Raw genomic sequence first — 22,596 nt, 5'->3', positions numbered from 1 at the left:
CAGTGCTCGCGCATTCCAGAAGACTTAGCTTTGCGGAAAAGCCTCCTTTTTTGTTTGCAAGACGTTCTAATGAGTGGTTGTACCACGGATAGTGGCAGTTACTTAAAAGCTTTTTTCGAGGAATATACAAGTCGATCAATTCACAAAGCTTGTTTCTAAAAAGTTGCCAATTGGTATTTACGGATCTTTCGTTGAAGTTAACCAGAAATTTGTCAAGGAAGTTTTCAAGCGTTTTATTGAGTGCAGTGTAATTTCCTTTAGCATAATCATATATTACTTTTATATTGTTATGCGACGTTCGAGCAGGGAAGTTCAACATGACATGTAATAAAGAATGACCGCTCATACCTGATAAATAGGTAATATTGGAAACAGCATCCGGGGCCGTTGTTAGCAACAAGTCTAATACATTGGATGTTGAAGGTGTGACCCTCGTAGGCTGCGTTATTACTTGAATTAAACAAAAGCCGGAACAAAGATGTACAAAATTAGACGATTCTGTCGAAGAGCTAATAGTGGAATACGAAGTGCTAGACCATTTAATATTCGGGAAATTAAAATCCACAAATAAAAAAAACAGGAATATTCGGAAATTTGGCACACACAGCGCTCAGTGCGTCATGAAGGTCGCTGTAAAAGCCAATCCCAGTAGAGGGCGAACGGTAGCATGCACATAATAGAAGCTTCTGATATTCAGTTGCGATCTGCACACATAAAAACTCTAGCGTCGTAGGAATATCAATGTGAAGGCTATCGAGATGATCAGAAACAGCGACCAGAACACCGCCACCACGTGCGACTGCGCGATCACAGCGAAATATGGAGTACCGCTTTTGGGTAGCGAGGATTTCCGTGTTTCTAACAGAATCATTCAGCCATGTTTCCGTTAGGACAATAATGTCGGCCGATGTGGTATCGGCGGCACAAGAAAGGTCATCGCGATTGCGAACAACAGCGTATACTTGTGAACAGCACTGAAATTCCAGGGATCCACTGCCCACGCGGACGGAGGCGCCCAGCCAGCTATCTCGAATCATCAGAACTACCTGCAGCACTGCGATCAACACGTGAAGTAGTAGCATACATGCTAGTTTGTTCACAAGCGCTATCACTTTCAGCACAATAGGTATAGCATTTCTTGTTTAAGAATAACCTTACGTGCCTCAGTTTGAAGCGCGTGTTAAGCGCCGTTGCGTTCGCAAATTCCACCAGTTTTTTTGTAGCATGTCTTGTAGATGGAATAAAATCTTCAGACATAGAAACATCTGAATCTTTGAGTTTAGACTGAGCATTTAATAGCATTTTCTGTGTTTTGTAGTTGGAAAATTTCACCATTATTGGCCGCGTTTTCGTAGACTCTGCAATGCCGATTCGGTGGGCCCGGGCGATATCGGTACTAGAAAGGGTAATTGACATATTTTGCTGTATTATATTCACAATTTTTTCCTCTGGCTGCAACCATGTTTCAGTGCTTTCGGTGCCTTCAGGTATACTGAAAAATAAGAGGATATCTCTACGGAATCTATCTTCCAGGTCGTTCATTCGGGCCCTCAATGAATAGTGTTCTTTTGCTAGTCGTTCAGCAGTTGACTCGAGAGCATTAAGGTCGTGACGGACGGATTCAAAACCCGCAAGTTCGGCCTCAACGTTTGTAAGCCGGTTTGAAATATCAGTAACCTTCACGTTAGTTCCTCTTGACTGCATGTAATAGACTTAACCGAGTTCAATATTTCGACCTGCCCTTGTTCCATGTTTGTTGAGCGGGTTCTTAGATCCTCTAGAAGGGCGCGTATGGCGCCACTGTCAGATTCGGGCGTCGGGTTTTGAGGGTCGGTACGAGTGCTATGACCAGGACCAGGGTTTATTTCAACATCTCCGGACAAAAGCAATTTGAGCACACAATAACACTGGCATACATTTTGTAGCAGCACTTGTGGGCAAGGGAGCATAACGAGGAATATATCATTTGAACGCTTGGATGACACTGGACTAACCTGAAGGATGAAAAAACTAAAGACGTTGGTGAACAACATCGTGTCGCTGCTCCTATGCCCACTGAAGGGGTGGCGACGGTGCATCCCATTTATATCTTATGCGATGGTTGATGTCGATGCCGATCCGGGGTGGAAAACTTGCGAAGTGGTCTCCAGCTGCATCATGAAAGCATTCGATGGGCCACCGGAGCATTTGTCACTTCACGCCGGCGCACTCCCGTCGAAAAGCGCCGGTGGGATTCCGTCGTAGCACAGAACTGGATCTGACGCGACGCTGCCAGTGAAGAAGACCGGACACTGAAGGATGAAAAAACGAAAGACGTTGGTGAACAAAATCGTATCGCTGCTCCCATGCCCACCAGGTGTCCAAGAGGCAAGAGTTTGAGCTCGTAGCGGAGTTGGATGGGACGGCGAATCGAACTCCGAAACGTCTACTTCAGCCTTTTGGACGGTGCTCGCACGTGGTTCCAAAACCGCGAAGGTGCTCTGACATCATGGCTTGAGTTCTGTCGCAGCCTCTTGGGCACCTACGCCAGCTCCGATCGCCGGGAACGAGCAGAATGGGCCCTCCAATCTCGCATTGAGAAACCCAATGAGAGTGTGGCTGTGTACGTGGAAGACATGGTGCGTCTCTTCAGGCGAGCTGACCCTACCATGTCTGAAGGCAAGAAGCTGCATCACTTGATGTAAGGCATGAAAGAGCAGCTTTTTGATGGACTCTTTCGTAGCCCGCCCAAAACGGTTGCCGAGTTTCTCACGGAAGCCTTCACCATGGTGAAGTCCCTGCACCAGCGCTCGCACCAGTAACATCGGCAAGTGAATCTCTCCTCTGCTACCAGTAGACCAGGAGATTTCATAACTGACGTCGAGTCGCTTCGCCAGATAATTCGATGGATAGTCTGCGACGAACTGCGACAGCTGCGTCAGCTGCGGCAGCCTTCAGCCAACTTAATAGCTAGCGTCGTGCGTGACGAAGTGCAGCATGCGCTCGGGGTACCACGTTACGAAGCATCACTTGAGACCGCTCCACCACTTTAGGCGTTCACAACTTCGACTGAACTACGACGCACAACATACGCTGACGTTTCAAGAGGCACCGTCCCGTCGCCGGCGACACCTCCAACCGTGAGCGAATACCAGCGTGCGACTTATGCCGACACATTCGGGCACCCTGTCTCTCCACCAGCGCCGTTACTTGCCGCTTCAGTCACTTCAGTCAGCGGAGGCTGTTCCTCATTTTGAAGAGGGTCGATCGGCCTTTCGCAAATCGGACATTTGGCGCATGCTGGACCGACGACCGCTCGGTTACCACTGTGGTGAGGCGGGTCATGTCTACCGAGAGTGCACCAGCACCGCCCCCTTGGACTCCAGGGGCTTCCTGTTAATTCACCCCGACCCCGTTTCAGACTACGGCCACCTCAGATTAAAGATTTTATCGGCCGACAGCCCGCGCCACGGTCATCAAAGCGCCAGTCGCGATCGCCGTTACCACAACCATCCTATCCGAGAGGTACGAGTCGGATGTCGCAAGGACGATCTCCGAGCCCTCGCCTGGAAAACTAACGTAAGCAACCTTTCGAGGCGAGATCACTGGCACTCGACGTGCGCAAGACCTCCAATCGACGCGACTTAGCTCAGACCGACGGGGACTTGACGACACTGGTGTCTCAGGCTGGAGACAACTTTTCAATGAACGTACCTGTGCTCATCGACGGTCTAAATGTTACTGCTTTAATAGACACTGGCGCTGACTACTCGATTATCAGCGGAAAAGTGGCAAGCAGCATAAAGAAACTTGTTACGCCTTGGACAGAGGCGTACGTCTGGACAGCTGGTGGACATGTTGTCAAACCACTTGGTGCGTGCACTTCTCACGTACAAATTCAAAATTGTACGTTTCCGATCAGTTCCCTTGTTCTGCAAGAATGCTCCCGTTAACTGATACTTGGAATCGACTTTTTCGAGAGTATGGCGCCATTATCGACCCTTGCCAACGCTGCATTTCGTTTTCTACAAAGAAAGCGACGGCACGAGACGCCTGCCGCCGTAGAGCAACTCCAAATTTCCGACAACAGCGTCACGATACCACGTCGTGCCAGTGTAATGATTCTGGTAACATCCGAGGGCACATGCGAAGGCGAAGTACTCGAAGAGTTCAACGTCTCCTTTCTACTTACCCTCGGAATTAGCGTGGCTCAGCGAATTATTTACGTTTTAATCAAGCTGACGTCTTCATAACCAACTTCACAAACGAACAGCGACACCTCTTCCGTGGCACTGCCGTCGCTTACGCTGAAGCCTTGGAAGACGTCATGGAGTGTTTCGCTTGTGAGGAAAGCGGCAGCGATGAAGAAAGCGTCGCAAATATCGACATCAACAACGAGCTGTTGGAGGGCAATAGGGAGGCCCTGCGAGGGCTGTTGTGTTAATTCAAGGACTGCTTCGCTCGATCGTCTAAAACCAGTCAGACGCCAATCACGCAGCACATGATAATTACTTACGATGATCAGTAGCCATATCGCGTTTCGCTGAAAGAATACGAAGCCATTCAACTACAAGTCAACGAGATGATTAACGATGGCGTCATCTAACCTTCGAACAGTCCGTGATCGTCACCGGTTGTGCTGGTAAAGTACGGCACTTTCCGCTTCTGCGTTGATTACAGAAAACTAAACAAGGTCACAAGGAAAAACGTCTATCTATTGCCGCGCATAAATGACTCTCTCGACCGGCTATGGCGAGCCAAGTATTTCTCCTCCCTTGACTTGAAAAGTGGGCACTGGCAGATTGAGGTAGACGAGCGCGACCAGGAGAAAACAGCCTTTCTCACCCCGGATGGACTTTACGAGTTCCGAATACTTCCGTTCGGGTTGCGCTTTGCTCCGGCAATTTTCCAATGGATGGTGGACACTTTGCTAGCCGACCTAAAGTGGCAAACCTGTCTCGTTTACCTAGATGATGTGGTCGTATTTTCAGACAGCTTCTCCGGACATCTTAAGCGACTGCGGCGAGTGCTCGAGGCAATCAGATCGGCTAACCTCATCTTAATGCCTCAGAAATGTCACTTTGGTTATGAAGAACTGAAGTTCCTTGGGCATGTCGTGAGCGCGGAAGGCGTCTGTCCTGATCCCGAGAAAACTTCCGCTGTAGCTGCTTTCCCGACGCCTACTGAGAAGAAAAGCGTTCGACGTTTCCTGGGAATGTGTGCATACTACCAGCGCTTTATACGCAATTTTTCTAAAATTGCCTAACCGTTTACTCCTCTCACTAGAGACAACACGCCATTCATCTGGAGCTCCCAACAGGAAGCGGCTTTCACTGAGCTTCGACACCGCCTGGCACCGCCCCCTGTCTTGGACATTTCGATGAGGAAGCCGAAACGGAAATTCATACAGACGCCAGTAACGTCAGTCTGAGTGCGGTGCTCATACAACGCCAGGAAAACGGCGAAAGGGTCACAGCTTACGCCAGTCGCACCCTATCCCGACCTGTATCCAATAGCACTACCTACCACAGAGAAAGAGCGTCTTGCCGTCATATGGCCACTTGCAAAGTTCCGACCTGATCTCTATGGCCGCCCATTCCGGGTCGTGACGGATCATCACTCCTTATGCTGGCTGGCATACCTAAGAGACCCATCTGGACGATTGGCATGGTAGAGCTTGCGCCTGCAGTAATACAACATGACCACCGTGTACAAGTCAGGCCGCGCACACAGAAATGCCGACACATTGTCGCGCGCGCCCGTTGAACGTGCCGGTCAACATACCGAAGATGTCAGCGCTTTTCTTGGCGTCATAAGCGAGGCAGACGTATCTACACAGCAACGAGCAGATTGTGAATTGTGACCTATCATTGAACGCCTAGAATGCTGCAACGTATGTCTTACCTGACAAATTGCTCGCGGATTGTCGTCATTTTGTTTGCGACAGCAAATCTTATACAAGAAGAATTCCACTGCCAGCAACAAAAGCTATCTTTTGGTCGTGCCAGCAGAGCTTCATGACGACATCCTGTTCGCAAGCCACGACGAGCCCTCGTCCAGCCACTTGGGTTTCACTCGAACCCTTGCTAGGGTACGGCAATCGTACTACTGACCGAAACTCGCCCAATGTGTTAAAACATACGCCCATGCCTGCCGTGAATGCCAGCGCCGAAAGTCACCCAATGTGAAACCAGCGGGATTGCTGAATACTATCGAGCCGCGTCGAGGGCCCTTCGATCAAGTCGGCATGGATCTCCTGGGCCCATTTCCGTTGTCTACTTCCGGAAACAAATGGGTCACCACCGCTACAGACTATTTAACCCACTATGCTGAAACAAAGGCTCTTCCTAAAGGTACAGCTTCTGAGGTTGCGCAGTTTTTCGTGGAGATCGTACTACATCATGGCGCCTCAACATGTGTCATCAATGACTGAGGGGCGGCGTCTATGGCAAGACTGCTTGAAGAAGTTTTTCAACTGAGTTTTGCCCCGGCCCGAAAGACAACTGCCTATCATTCGCCTTGACGGAAAGGCTTAACAGAAGGATGACCTACGTGTTGTCGATGTACATAGGCGTGCAGTATAAGACGTGGGACGAGGTACTACCATACGTCACGTTTGCGTAGAATACCGCTACGCAAGAGGCCACACACTTCACACCGTTTTCTCTTGTTTATGGTTGTGAAGTTCAGACGATGTTAGAAGCCATGTTACCATGTGACACTTTTGACAGTCTTGATGAAGACACCAAGAGTTTTGTGCAGCGTGCCGACGAGCACGCCAACTGGCTTGAGTGAACATCAGGAAACAGCAGTGTATTGATGCGTGACACTACAACCTCCGCCGCCGACAAGTTGACTTCCAACCGGGTGACCAAGCGTTAGTTTGGACCCCCGTACCCACCGTAAAGGCCTTTTGGAAAAACTTTAGTCAATACTGCGGCCCTTACAAAGTGCTTCGGCAAGTGAGTAACCTCAACTATGAAGTTCTTCCAGATGGCACCCAGCCAGCACGCCACCGACAACCGTGGCCCGAGATTGTGCACGTCGTGCGGTTAAAACCACATCGCACGTAATAAATGTGGTGTTCGAGCCTTTGCATTTGTCCTGGGGCAAGTCTTTCTGCCGGTAATGCCACGCACTTGCGCTGCGTGCTGGGGCCACTTGCTCCCAGAAGAAGACGAGGACGCGCTGGCTCACGAGCTCGCGCTGGTCGATGCTGCGCTGCCCCTTCGACGACTCGAACTTTAATGGCCTCTTTTAGAAGTCTTCTATCAATTAACCGTCCCAAGAATACGGTTGCCTGCTATATTCTTGGGCAATGATGTTCGGAATATAAATTTAGGTTGACTATTATGTGTTTGAAAACATTTCAAATGTGATAATAAATAGTTTTCATTACCCTTTATTTAAATGAATACAAATTCATACAACCACTGGATCGTTGTTGCGTTTTCTGTGGTGGCGGACTGCAATTATTTGAGGAATAAGCAGGTAATCTGAAACAAAATGCTGGTCTTCACAGCTAGAAAATGCTGCTATCGCAGTAAGTGAGCGCTGAGTCGAGACGGTCAGTAGAATATGCTGTATGGTTTTATTTATTTTTTGGCCGCCTGGATTTAGGTGCTGGTAAATTTATGCTTTACATCCATCAACTTTTACTGAACAGAAACGCTGTGAGCTGAATTAGTATGAATGCTATAAACTGCTGATATTCCAAGCCTTATCACGCGGTATATATACCACGGAAACAGCCTTGGCTGTGGTGAACTGCCCGTAACTGCCCAAGTTCTTTCATTAACAGCTTTTGAATAGTTCCATCGTAGAAGACGGGTAAATCTTTCATTCATACTCCAGGACTGATTTTATCATGCCATGCGCACTGAATGATCTTGCTAGTCATTCCGAGGAACCGCCCTCGTTCTCCTTGATCTAGGTCAAGCATGATTTCCAGCAAGCGCATGCGACAGTACTTCTTTCTTTCCACGTAATGAATGGGTATCTTTGCTAGTGCTTCTTGACACCACTTCACGGATTTCACATGTAAAATTTTGCAGGATGGCCACATTTTACCTACACTACAGAGTTTTAGAATAGGGGCCCCAAATGTATCGTGGCCCCAAAGAAATTGCGTCGACGCCACTGCGCACGCGCGAAGCAAACTGCGTTCGGGTTTTGCGTCGGGCACGCTATTTCATCGATTTAGTGGCAGCGCCAAGGGTTTCCCCAAAAGATTTGCGTAAACAAACATCGAAGCGATGGCTCTAACCTACAGCACCAAACTGGGTTCCATTCGTGGTAACGCGTTAAGTTTGCAAGCTAGGAGAAGTGACTGCGGTTATCGCTCTCTCTCAACTAGCGTGTGTTATGAAGATTAATTCATTAGACGCTGCTGATTCCGAATTCGATGGTGAGTTTTATGGCTCGTAGGCCTAACACGGCTTAGCTTTTGGGGTGAAGGCACGTAAAATAGATTACTCAAAACTGAGTGCAACTAATTGTTTGCTGCTTACAGAATAACCTTTAAATTGTACTTCAACGCGAATACACGAAACTCAAAATTACAATTCTGATCATAAAGTGGTATATTTTATTTTATTATTTCCAATAGCGTTTATTTGACGCCACAGTGGCACTGTGAGCGCAGGACATTATCCGCAAATGCAAAGCCGTATTCTAAAACTCTTCACTCCTGCGTGCCACAACGCTAGCACGCACAAAGCGCTTTGGGGCTCCAAACTATAATATTGGGGCCCCTATTCTAAAACTCTGTACTATTAGAAACTAGGCTTTTTATGCTGTAATAGGTTTTGTTGCAGTTCTTTAATTCGAAAGAGCTACGTTGACTAGATGTGGGGTGTAAACAAGACGGATGGGTTGTTCGGATTTTGTATTTGTATTCTACATCTTTAGCGCTGAACCTTCCATGAAATGTGCCATATACGTTGAAATATTCAAGAGTATTGCCTGACAAATCTAGCTCTTGTAGCAAAATTTATTGATTCATCCCTTAGAACTCTCTGCTCAATCTTCTCTTCTTGCAGTGTGGTGATTTTTCAACATGAAAATATTACGACATAAATTTGTCGCAACGACATCTTTGATTATATTCAGTCTTACTTTCCAGCACAAGCATCTCTTCCAATTAAGGGGGATGTCACTGTGGGAGGTGGCAGCAAATGCAATGAGACCACTCCGGCATTGCGGTCCTCGGGCGCCTGACCGGCCCGCCGTCATCCGAGCACTGAACAGCCAGCCTACCGACATCAGCTCCCTGCCCTGAAAGCCATGCCCAACCCTTCGTCATCGGCACCTTGCCTAATTCCTATCCCCAGGGCCCTGCCTAATCCAGCGCCATCCACCTAGCTTCACGAAAACTGGCTATCTGGCGCTTGCTTGTAAGTAGACTGTTTAAAGGTAACCCAGCGTTACCCATTTAGGTCCAGAGAAAATGCCTGCGTGTGCTAATTTATTTGTAAATAAACTGTTATAAAAGTGGCTTTCACTACTATTTCAATATTATTTGCATGTATAGCGGACTTCTGCTTCTTAGCATAAATTACTTCGGTCGAGTTTTCCTAGCTACTATCGATGCAGACAGTTTGGGGACAATTAATGGCTATAAAAAATGCCGCTAGCAAAAGGTACGCGATAATAATGGCTGCGTACTCTGGAGCCACCGTACTTACAATATTCGTCATGCAAATTCCATTGGCTCAAAGTTGGAATGAATAATGGCAACGCTATGGCCCAGCACTGGTTCTACGCTAGCAGAAGAATGGCAGCTGCATATGGCATAATATTCGTCGGATCTTGGTTTCAAATTTGGCCCAGCATCGGATTGGGTTGCGCTTTGCCAATAAGCCAGCATTGGTTTAAAATTGGTACCAATTTCTGCCAGCATTTGGCTGTACACGAGGCATTGCTGGTGTGCTGCCTGGATAGCTGTTAGCCGCAATCCGACAGCAACGAGAAGATCCCGAGATCAGGCAGTGGGAGTCCGAAGCAATCCGGCACTGTTGCCTGTGGGCTGCTTAACCACGACCAAGGGCGGGTGCACGCAGGACAAGCTTCGCTTCCCCCATTTTCTGGAAGGGAAAGGTTGGTCATATTTTGTTTCTGCTATTAGAAGGGTTGGTTATAGCCTTGCTGGTACCACATATGTCGTGATTCGTAGCACAGAAATGTTAAATAAAACGCACCAAAGCCCAGACACATACGAATGCTAGCCCCTGTTTTCCTTGTTGTGTATAATCATAGAGATGAAATTACCATATTGATAGTTCATCCCACAACGGTATACAAGCTGGGCCAAGTATGCATTAACACTCATTTACTATGCTTATTTATATACAAGGTGCACGTTGGCTTTATAATAAAGCCGTAAACAGGAGTGGGCAGCCAAACAATGCCTCTCTGATCAAACAATATTGTATACTCTAAAATAGGTACAGAATATTGTACATATAACACGGTTCGAAAGCACTTTCGAAAAAAAAAACCCAAATTCTGTACACATGAAGTTACACAAAATTTTACATAAGTTAAAAGGCACGCTAACGTGATAGCAAAAAGAACGGATACAATGAAAAACAGATTAAATTTTTATAGAAGGCACAGATGCTTAATTTCCCAGATCCCCCTGGAAGTCATTCCGCTTGCGTACAGTTTGCGGGAATAGAAATACCTTGTAGGCGTTATTCTTACGCGAAAGTTGTTTCACTTTCTTAGAATAATACGCCTGCGTGGGCCATGGTGTAACTCTGTATATGTATGTATATGCACCATTAGGAAGGAGTCATATCTTGCTTTCTCTTCCTTTACGGATGCTTTGTATTTCTCTTGCGTATGTAAACTCGTGATCCCGCTTCGAACAAAAATTAGATTAAAGAATTAAGTGCTTCGTATGCCACGACATCTGTACGTTGTGTCCTAATTGTCAGCGCTGAGTACAAGTAGAGGCGCCTTCTAGAGCGCAGCTCCTAGGCGCCCGTTCCTACCGGAGTGTCGGCGTGCCTCGGCAGACCTTGCGACCGAGTGAGCGAGCGAGCACAGCGAAAGACGAAAGAGCGAATACGGAGTGCAGCGGGGGATGAATGGCGGTCATAGCGACGACAGCGTGAGGAGTCTACAGTGAAAGCATGAGCTAGAAAGTGGAGGAGGAGGGTATGGGGAAAGGGCGAGAAGAAAAGCGTAGTGCCGCGCAAGACGGGCTCTCCGGCGACGACCGCTATTGGCGGCGAGGAGTTACGGAGTCGCCATCTGTCGGAAGCGCCTCACTGGCGTAGTATGAGGGATCACGTGGCGCGCTCCTCATAGGTTTTGCTGTCAGCGCTCACTGAAAACACCACGCGCGAGCTCTCCCGGACATTTCTCTAAGTGCTTTAGAAACGAGAGAAGTTTTTTACTGTCTAAATAATAATCTTGGGCAAACTGAAAGCACACAGTCGTTTACAGACGCTATCTCTTTACCGAATAAGTACAGTGAACGCCACTGCGCGCGGTCGCCGTGATGAAGTTTCCCGAACCGGCTTCTTGCGTGAAAGGTAGGTAAACGCTGAGAGCAAATTATGTGAAATATGTTCTTATAGTGTTTGTATAACTAAATGGAGTGTAATAGAACGAAGCCTCAATGCAGCGATCGCGCAGATTCGCAGCGACCGAGTGCGCGTCTGCATGCTTGTGCGCGCACTGTTTCGCTTTCTCCGCGCGCGCGATTTCGCACCGTGCCATGAGCTTTAGGCCGCAGAATATGAGCATTTGACAGTATACAAGCAACCATTGTTGCGTGGGCGCTATCAGAGCTGTTCAAAAATAATTTCATTGTAGAGACTGCGACGCCTACGGGGACTGTGATGTGCCGTCGCGACGACTCAATCTTTTTTTTCTTCTAAATTCTTTGATCTTTCAATACTATTTCTCAAGTTGCGTCGCACTGCATGTTTATCGGTGCTCTCAGCGTGCAATTTCCCTCTGCTCCTTTTTTGTAATCCGGTGCATTAATTCATAACACAAACATGACCATATGCCATGATATTTAAAAATGTGCTTCTTACCGCTGCCTTTCCACTCCACTGAACTTGCCAGTATCTATAGCATCGACAAGTTCATACATCAAACCGTCATGACATTAGTCGGGCAGCGGACTCGAGCGAGCGTCTCAGTGCGCGTTTTCAGAACATCGCAGACCGGGCGCCGTAGCAGAAATCTTCCTCGCGTCTGTACTTGCTGCATACCCGAGTTGCAGCCGATGACTGTTTGCCGGTTTTATGTTTCGCGAGCCAAGCTTCACGGAGCTTCTTGTCCTGCGGCTAGCTACGTGTGAATAAGGCTGACACCGGCCTCCGTTACGTGCGTCCGGCCCTGCGGCAATGAGCAGTAGCCTACCATGTTGCGCGCCTTCAAAGGCAGCCACTACCTATTGTAGTGCTTTCAAGCGTTATAAAAGAGACACTCGAAGCGGGAAAATTTCGCCACTAAATGAGGACCGCAGCGTTCGAGGGAATTTAAACTCGTTTTCAGCTCCCTTCGGCGCGCCCGAAGCAGCCGACGCGGCCGCTATGTCCACGTGATCCCTCCTAGCACGTCACGCCGACGGTGGCGCCAGCTTTTCCAGTGGTGGAGCTCGAGGCCAATACGCTATGGCGCCAGAGTAGCGCGTCGTCGCCAGTTTGACGATGGCATGCGTCAAGCGTGTCGACCGATATCATACATTGAAACAAAGCCTTCTATGAGCGGAGGTCTGTCTGCGGCAGCTACTGCCAATCGCATCCACGCGTTACCGACGCGCTCGCTCTCGCAACCTCCCAATTAGCACAGGCACTCGCGCCACTGTCCTCCTCTGCGTTTGCAATGTGCCACACGAGACAGGTTGTCCGCGGCAGTCAATATATCGGGAATTGAAAGCACACATACGCTGTAAACGAAAATAAACCCTCCTGGGCGTTTTTACCAGATGATGTGCCCTAAACGCACCGATCCTTGAATATTTCTCCAATGTATACAGCGGCATTCCCTCGTTTCATTATGTTGGCTGGCTGCGGGAGGATTAAGACGACATAATCGATTTTACTCCGCTTCAAAGTCTTGTTCTCCCCTTGAAAACTCCGCACAGGGCGTTTTAAAATACTCCCCTCGTTTAAACAGGCTGGTCACGTAGCGCTTCCCATGAGCCTGTGTGCCGAGCCAGCGACCAGCCGCGTTCGGCGGAGTCGGCATGCAGTGCTCATGGCTGACGATTTGTTTACATTTGTGAAGTGACTTTCCGTCACAGCTTTTGCTCAATTTGTTGCCCGTATTTTCTTCCAGAAAGTGTTATAAGCGTGCCTGAACCTTACTGTAGCTCCGCTTCAAGTACGTTAGCAGTGATCACTTTGCTGACAACGATGAATGCAAGTCCAACGTTTCGAAGCGCAGCAAAAGCTTTAGGTATACCTCGTAACTGCTCACTGACTCGTGATGTCGGCTCAAATTCCTGACTGTGTTTTCGTGCTGCTTGACAGTGACAGTGTTGTTCAGTACGTGAAATGCGACTCTTATATCCTTGTGAGTACGTGCTGACAACGTCCGGTGTAATGTTTGAACGGACCGCGTAGCACTGGAAACAGCAGCCACTATTAGAGGGACGACGTCCGTGTTAGTTGCACATGAATGACAGATTCCAAGTTTCTTGCGGTGCTGTGTTGCCTGTGAGAAAAACCGGAGTGCAAGCAACTGTTTTTGTGTATCTGTGTACGGATGTCCTCGCTCAAGAAAAACGGTAGGACATAAGTATGCGTACAGTAAACAAAGCTTCTCACTGAGCCAAGTGAGTCGAATTGTTATCGCGCACTTCTGTTTTGATTACTTCGTTGCTTTCACTATTGCGTTAACATTGCTTGGACGCTAAGTAGTGCGCTATAAAAAACGTATGACTACGCGCTTTTCGATGTTACGTCAGCTGCTGCGGGTCATGCTCATACCTAATAATGTTTTGCTACACTACCACTATATCGCACACATTTTGCGTGAAGCGCACGCACTTACATTTTTCTTGCTTACTTTAACTAACCCACTACTTTCTAGCCGCGAACGCCGGCAGTGTGCGAAGTCGCTGCATTAATCACAGAATGGCATGCTAATTTTGAACAGTGATGCCACGAACTCTTTTTTTTTTCACTATTCTGAATTAAAAGTTTTGTGTTGACTAAGGTCTACTGTGAACTTCAGAAAGGCAGGTCTCGTATGAACAAGCATGTGAGTCACAATTCTGAAAACAGCACAGCTGCTCGCTAGGCGGTTTCGAGGCACACAGTATCGTGGCTATATTTACTGGCAACGTTGCTTCCTGTGCGTAGCGTGTACGTTGGATGTCTTTCAAAGCTCTGAGTTGACGTTTGATCAAATGTTTATGTGTGTCCTGATTTATGTGCTTTCATTGATTTGTTTCGTTGTATTTGACCCGGTCTTGTGTGTATACTCGGAAATTTGACCGGTATCCTCAGCATATAAACACCTTCACGCAAACTGACGCGATACTTCTTTTTATACACCCATTGCACCTCGAAAAAACTCTGTCCAGTGGAAAGTGAAAAAATAAAAAAGACAAAAATATACTCCCGTGGTTCCACGCAAGAATTCCATTCGCACGGAATAAAAATTCTACTCCGATCATACGGAGTAATAAACTCTCATAATAAACTCTCATAATAAACTCCCAGCTGGGGGATCGCTAGAGGACAAGCATTAAACTCCCACTTGGGAGTTATTTCCGTTTATAGTGAGAGTTGCGCTCAAATTTCGCATAGGGAGTATCGTAATCAGTAGTGATTTTTTTCCCTTATTTCTAATTATTCACTCTTCCCAGTGCGTCCTAGCCAACCACACATCCTCTTTGAACACCCCAGCCTTTTCTTGTTTTCTTGTTCGCGCTTAGTCTCTCGCCATGCTGATTGGCCAGCCCCAGCCAACACTTCAGCCACCGACTATTGAACAGTTAGTTATACGTGGACAAAGTTGTCGCGCATGGCCGTGACAAGGTTGCTGTGGCGCTCGGCTGCAAATACACAAGGTCTGCAGGCGGATTACCAGCCACAGAGGCTGCACTTCAAAGGCAACTGAATGCACAACCACGCGTGCACTTGCGGCTAAATGTAAATTAAAGAACTACCGATGATCGAAATTTATGTGCATCTCCACTTATGGCGCATGTGGCATCGTTTAAATATTATACGTAATATTCAGTTTCGTGGGAATCTCTAACCATGCGCGCAAACCACAGTGCGCATGCCATTTGGGCGTATCATTCACACCTACTCGTTCGTGTTCATTTACGCGCGAGAAGCAGTTTTTTATTCGATAAGCGGACTTCACTCATCTTACGAGAAATATAGGTTTGCTAGCCGCATCAGTGTGACTAGCAGTCCAGCCTTTGACGACTTCGGCAGCGAGTAAATAATCAAACACCACCTTTGCGGCTGTCCTTTTTTTACAGTCACGTGACAGTATCCTACTGCAGCCGCTCGCGACTGGGCTGGCGCGCCTCAACGACTGGTTGACAAACAACGAATTTTGTTTTCAGCAAAGGTGGCTTTCAGCAATGTCACCATCTACCACCTAAATACGTACTTCACCATGACAGCATACATGCCAGTTTCTTGCGGCAGAAGAAATAGCCCAGAGCGGAAGTGTTAACTATAAATATAACACCATGTTTCCAAAGAAAACAGGGCGAAGGCGGGTGATGGAAACGTTTTGCTCATTTTTCCAAACCGTATCATAAACGTCCTAAGTGCCGAACAAACACCGCCATTGTTTGGGCCAGTTGGCATTACACTCACCATTGTAATATCATCGACTCTCACAGGCGTTGTATACTGAAAACTGAAAGAAAACCCATCGTTGTTTTTCTTTTTTAACAATATAGCCTTTTTATCGGTGTCGCTCATCAAAGCGTAGCCATCCTTGTAGACCTTCACAACGATCACTTGTTCTCCCGTCACCTGTAAGCCTCCCAGGTCAGTTTTGCCATCCCGGATCTTCACGCTGAAATGCGAACGTCATTTACTCTTTGCGTGTGGCTGAATATCCACTTACGCAAAAAAGGAGAGCTGACAAGTTTATTTCTAGTATACCTGCATGACGAGCGTTGTATATCTTTTCTTAGCAATATTCCATTACACAAAAACCAGAACGAGCTGAAATTTTTTAGGCGCGTTCTTAAAGCGGAGAAGATTCAAATCAGTGTCAAGTGAAAACTAGTGGGAGCAATGCAAGTTGACATATTCTTCAGCCATTATGTCGATTAGCGTGAGCGAAATGCACAAACAATGCATCTGAAACTCATAAATGTATGCGGGTCTGGCCTTTCTTTGGCATCACCACAATCTGTCAGCCGTCTTGATGTACCTATGCATGTCAACTGCATCATAGAATCGCTCTCAAAGATCCCGAGGTGGTGTGCGACGTCTTGCGTAAGCTCATTTGTACGAATTAAATGTTTCTGCCAGCATGTCAAACCCTGGCGGTGTGGGCTGCGCATTCCTTTCTTGGCGGTTATTCTGTCACGCTAATTTCGCCGCAGTCTTATCTCTTACGTTACGCCTGTTTTTTCCCTGCAGTTTCCTTTGTGCGGATCACTGCGCGACTTTCAGCTTTCAAACGCTGACGTTAGCACTACTACGCACCGATTGCATTCTTTTCTAAAAGGAAATCTGCAATCTGCCAGTAATTACGTTAAAGCGAAATATCGTGCAAGCTCCAAATAATGAAAAATAAATTATTGCGTTTTACTTGCCAAAACCATGATCTAATTATAAGGCACGCCGTGGTAGGACAGACTGGAGATTTAAACCACTTATATTTAACGTGCACCTAAATATAAGCACCATTGAAATTCGGCCACCGTGGCCGGGATTCGATCCCGCGACCTCGGGCTGAGAAAACACGCACTCCAACTTATTTTCATTCTTCTACAAATTTTCTCGTTATCATCGATGTCTCATGGCTGGTTCCAGTAGCGCAACACCGCGATATACAGTTGGTTTGGTGGGGCATGCTCAATGCATGTCATGTCAAATAATATTTTTAGTCCTGGCACTGTCGCACTACAGAAACCATCTCATGAAACCACTTCTACCCGTACGTCATTCTAGCATCTTGGAATGTTCATTCAGGACTCCTGTAACTACTGAGCGCATGTATGTTTACTCTTGTATATGCAGAGTTAGGATGTGGACAAATTATTGCCTCCATGGGCTACTGAACCAAACTTTTGTGCCTTGCGCACTGATTGACAGAAGCACAATACCTTATGCGAGCTTGTAGGTATTCTTGCCTTGGTAATAATGCGTGCCTCAGATTGCACACATTTTCACGCTGTTTCACTATTTCAGCCATGCGTTCCCCAAACTTAGACATTCATGCATGCTCCTTCGCCCTAATTCCCGATTGTCATTCTGAACCCATTGCTCTTTGTCACCTGTCCCTACAGCCATAGCCAGATTCACTCTCATGCGCACCCTACCTGTAAACTACGCACTGCTATGCCCACCCCTCCCTGTCAGGCACGCTCAGACACATTCTCCTAGACGTTACCGTTCTGGTCAGCAAGACATGACATCGCATTTGCACTCTGGCTCCTAAATAGTCTGAGTATGAAGTTCATTTCATGTAGGAAATTTTGCGCATGCCTTAGAAATAATCGACCGCCAATAGATCTGAAAAAGTGCCATAACAGTCACCGCTTTCTCACCAAACGCTATAAAAAGCATTCTCAGGAGTTCTAATGCACTTCAGAGTATGCTTTAGCCTTCAGGCGCTCCACACTTCATTAAAATGATGTTGTAATGATATTTTAATCGTGGATTTTGTGTCTCTCTCTTTCCAGTGCCAAATGCGTATGCCGCACAGCAGTTAGATCGAAAACATTACATGTGCAGAGCTCGTAATCATCATCATCATCAACCTGGCTACGCGCACTGCAGGGCAAAGGCCTCTCCCATATTTCTCCAACTACCCCAGTCATGTGGTAATTGTGGCCATGTTATCCCTGCAAACGTCTTAATCTCATCCACCCACCTAACTTTCTGCTGCGCCCTGCTACGCTTCCCTTCTATTGAAATACAGTCCGTAATCTTTAATTACCATCGGTTATCTTCCCTCCTCATTACATGTCCTGCCCATGGCCATTTCTTTTTCTCGATTTAAACTATGATGTCATTACGTCGCCTTTGTTCCCTCACCCAATGTGCTCTTTTCTTGTCCCTTAACATTACACCCATCATTTTTCTTTCCATAGCTCGTTGGGTCGTGCTCAATTTAACTGGAACCCTTCTCGTATGCCTCCAGGTTTCTGCCACGTAGGTGAGTACTGGAAAGACACAGCTGTTATACACTTTTTCTTTGAGGGATAATGACAACTTGCTGTTCATGATCTGAGAATGCCTGCCAAACGCACCCCAGCCCATTCTTATTCTTCTGATTATTTCAGTCTCATGATCCGGATCCGCGATCGCTACCTGCCCTAAGTAGATGCATTCCCTTACCACTTCCAGCTAGTGCCTCGCTACCTATCGTGAACCGCTGTTTTCTTCCGAGACTGTTATACAATTAGTTTTCTGCAGATTAATTTTCAGACCTTCCCTTCTGCTTTGCCTGTCCAGGTGAGTGAGCACGCATTGCAATTGGTCCCCTGCAAGCTACTAAGCAAAGCAGTATCATCAGTGAATCGCAAGTTACTAAGGTATTCTCCATTAACTCTTATCCCCAATTCTTCCCAATCTAGGTCTCTGAATACCTTCTGTAAACATGCTCTGAATAGCATTAGAGATGTCGTATCTCCCTGCCTGACGCCCTTCTTTATTGGGATTTTGTTGCCTTTTTTATGGAGGACTACGGCGGCTGTGGAGCCGCTATAGATATCTTTCAGTATTTTTACATACGGCTCATCTACACCCTGATTCCGTAATGCCGCCATGACTGCTGAGGTATCGACTGAATCAAACGCTTTCACGTAATCAATGAAATCTATATATAAGGGCTGGTTGTATTCCACACATTTCTCTATCACCTGAACGATAGTGAGAATATGGTCTATTGATGAGTAGCCTTTACGAAATCCTGCATGGTCCTTTGGTTGACAGAAGCCTAAGATCTTCGTGATTCTATTTGTGATTACCCTAGCAAATACTTTGTTGGCAACGTACAGTAAGTTGATCGGTCTATAATTTTTCAAGTCTTGGGTGTCCCCTTTCTTATGGATTAAGATTATGGTGGCGTTCTTCCAAGATTCCGGTACGCTCGAGGTCATGAATGCATTTCGTATACAGGGTGGCCAGTTTTTCTATAACAATCTGCCCACCATCCTTCAACAAATCTGCTGTTACACGAACCTCCCCAGCTGCCTTCCCTCTTTGCGTAGCTCCCAAGGCTTTCTTTACTTCTTCCGGCGTTACTTGTGGGATTTCAAATTTTTCTGGACTATTTTCTCTTCGATCATCGTCGTGGATGCCACTGGTACTGTATAAATCTCTATAGAACTCCTCAGCCACTTGAACTCCGTTATCCATATTAGTAATGATATTGCCGGCTTTGTCTCTTAGCGCATGTATCTGATCCTTGCATATTCCTAGTTTCTTCATCACTGCTTTTCGGCTTCCTCCATTCCTGAGTGCATGTTCTATTCTATCCACATTATACTTCCTTATGTCACCCTTCTTACGCTTGCTTATTAATTTGGAACGTTCTGCCAGTTCTATTCTAGCTGTAGGATTACAGGCTTTCGTACATTGGCATTTCTTAATCAGATCTTTCGTCTCCTTCAATGGCTTACTGGTATCCCGTCTAACGAAGTTACCACCGACTTCTATTGCACACTCCTTAATGATGCCCATGAGATTGTCGTTCATTGCTTCCATACTAAGGTCCTCTTCAATGGGGACAGCCGAATACCTGTTCTGTAGCATCATCAGGAATTCCTCTATTGCCTTCTTACCCCCAACTCGTTGATTGGACTCTACCCATTGTTGAGACGCTAGCCGGACGCTAACCCTACTTCGAACGCTTCTGCTGCGACGCATCCACTACGCCCAGGGACCCCAGGCATGCCACGCCTGCTGCGTTTCAAGTGAGTCTACGCTCCCGCACGGCTCGATCACTCGTTCAACATACCAAATTTCGGCACTTTTGAGCCATTCGAGGGAGGAGGAAACGACTGACCCTGCTATGTGGACCGACTCAAAGCATTTTTCGCGGCGAATGATATCGCCGAAGACAAGCAAACGTCCTGATTTATGAGTTGTTGCGAGCAGAAGAAGTATGCGTTACTTTGCAATTTTGTAAAACCCGACAAGCCGAGTGACAAAACCCTCGAACAGATTCTTTTGGTTCTTGTAAACTACTATTGCCCGAAGCTGTCTGCAGCCGTGCAGCGTTTTCGTTTCAACTCCCGAGTTCGCGCGGAAGGCGAATCTATCAGCGTGTTCATTCAGCGCTGAAAAGCCTCTCTGAACATTGCAACTTCTGAGGAGATCTAGAAAACATTATACGCGACCGTATTGTGAGTGGTGCGAACAACACAGACATTCAAGCAAGATTGCTGGAAAAAGCGGACGTCACTTTTCAGGATGCCGTGCAGACAGCCCTAGCAATGGAAGCAACAAAAACGGATGCCGGGGAGATTGCATAAGCTAACCCTAACGGCGCCTTTACGACCCACCGCTACTCATAGGTTCCGAGGCCATCACCTGCTATCGCTGCGGGGCTGGACAGCTTCCATCTGAATGCAAGCATGTGAAGATCGTCTGCCGTTACTGCAACAAACGGGGTCGTCTGGCAAAAGTTTGCAACACGAAACGAAAGGACAGCCGAGCCCGAAGCAGCAGCCCTCACGAGCAGCATTCGTCCCCTGCAGACAGACAGACAGACAGACAGACAGACAGACAGACAGACAGACAGACAGACAGACAGACAGACAGACAGACAGACAGACAGACAGACAGACAGACAGACAGACAGACAGACAGACAGACAGACAGACAGACAGACAGACAGACAGACAGACAGACAGACAGACAGACAGACAGACAGACAGACAGACAGACAGACAGACAGACAGACAGACAGACAGACAGACAGACAGACAGACAGACAGACAGACAGACAGACAGACAGACAGACAGACAGACAGACAGACAGACAGACAGACAGACAGACAGACAGACAGACAGACAGACAGACAGACAGACAGACAGACAGACAGACAGACAGACAGACAGACAGACAGACAGACAGACAGACAGACAGACAGACAGACAGACAGACAGACAGACAGACAGACAGACAGACAGACAGACAGACAGACAGACAGACAGACAGACAGACAGACAGACAGACAGACAGACAGACAGACAGACAGACAGACAGACAGACAGACAGACAGACAGACAGACAGACAGACAGACAGACAGACAGACAGACAGACAGACAGACAGACAGACAGACAGACAGACAGACAGACAGACAGACAGACAGACAGACAGGCGGACGGACGGACGGACGGACGGACGGACGGACGGACGGACGGACGGACAGACAGACAGACAGACAGACAGACAGACAGACAGACAGACAGACAGACAGACAGACAGACAGACAGACAGACAAAGAACTTCATTAACAAGGTCCTGAGAAGCTTTGCCCTAGGGCAGAGCTGCGGGCTGCTCCCACGTGGGGACTGGTAGGCCCAGGCTAACCACCGCATCGTGGGCTCTCTGGACCGCCCAAGTTTTACGTGCATATTCTGAGCTCCGGATGGCAGAGCTCCATTCTTGTTCTGTGATGCGATTGGGTCCGTGTAACGAGGGGCATCGCCAGAGCATGTGTGCGAGATTGCTAACAGCCCCACAGTAGGGGCAAGTAGAGCCTCTGAAGTGGTCGTGTGGAAAAGGGCCAGGTTTGGAGAGCACTTAGACGGAAGCATGCGTAAAGTGGACGCCAGAGGTCTAGGCAGTTTGCTATGAGAAAGAGGATAAGTCCTCCTACCCAGGTGATAGTGCGTAGTGCTTTCGCTGAAAGTAGTCAGTGTCCCGAAACTCGAGAACCCCAAGGTCTGGGCTCAATCTTGCTCCCGCGCGGTGGGTTAGTGCGCGCGCCTGGGAGTGGGCAATGCCATTAAGATTGGGGGTCGAGGTGAGCGAAGGTGAACGAAGCTGGGGGTCGAGGTGAGCCGGAAACCACGTGATGGTGTGCGGAGAGATTACTTGTTCTTGAGCATCTTGTGAGCCCCTTGAGCGATGGATCCTGAAGCGAAAGCCCTGACCGCCGATCTCGAATCAGTGAAGATATGTGATCTGCTGTTGTCTAGCAGTGCTATAGCAACTGCGACCTGCTCCGCTCTGGTTGGTGTTGAGCACTTCAGGCAAGCCGCATTCACTATCTGTCCGCTGTGATCAACGAGGGCAATGGCAAAGTTAGACGACTGTCCATATTGGGTTGCATCGACAAAGCATGCCGAGTAGGGATCGTCTTTGGTACGCTTGAGGAGGGCGAGGGCTCTTGCCCTGCGTCTGCCTACGTTGTGTTGAGCATGAACATTACGGTGAAACGGTAAACTCGTATTTTATTCCTTTGATTTTCTGAAAT

At 47.5% G+C, this 22,596-nt stretch overlaps 1 protein-coding gene and 1 long non-coding RNA gene across 5 annotated transcripts in view; one reads left to right on the top strand and one right to left on the bottom strand.

The window, feature by feature from the left end:
• LOC135919583 (uncharacterized) overlaps positions 1-22,596 on the bottom strand; it is a 173,780-nt gene that overhangs the window by 20,431 nt on the left and 130,753 nt on the right. For all 3 annotated transcript variants that reach the window (XR_010570006.1, XR_011507851.1, XM_065453503.1), the window contains one exon: positions 15,795-15,999. Coding sequence is in view for 1 of the 3 variants with exons in the window: in XM_065453503.1 (XP_065309575.1) it covers positions 15,795-15,999 (205 nt within the window). In the remaining 2 variants the exon portion in view is untranslated. The remainder of the gene's footprint in view (positions 1-15,794; positions 16,000-22,596) is intronic.
• Positions 13,608-22,596, top strand: part of LOC135919584 (uncharacterized) — a 123,109-nt gene continuing 114,120 nt past the window's right edge. For both annotated transcript variants that reach the window (XR_011507852.1, XR_010570008.1), the window contains exons 1-2: positions 13,608-13,735; positions 18,254-18,318. This is a non-coding gene — a long non-coding RNA (uncharacterized lncRNA). The remainder of the gene's footprint in view (positions 13,736-18,253; positions 18,319-22,596) is intronic.

The sequence above is a fragment of the Dermacentor albipictus genome, chromosome 8, assembly GCF_038994185.2.
Source record: "Dermacentor albipictus isolate Rhodes 1998 colony chromosome 8, USDA_Dalb.pri_finalv2, whole genome shotgun sequence".
Taxonomy (NCBI): domain Eukaryota; kingdom Metazoa; phylum Arthropoda; class Arachnida; order Ixodida; family Ixodidae; genus Dermacentor; species Dermacentor albipictus.
This window is presented reverse-complemented; position numbering and strand designations above follow the sequence as displayed.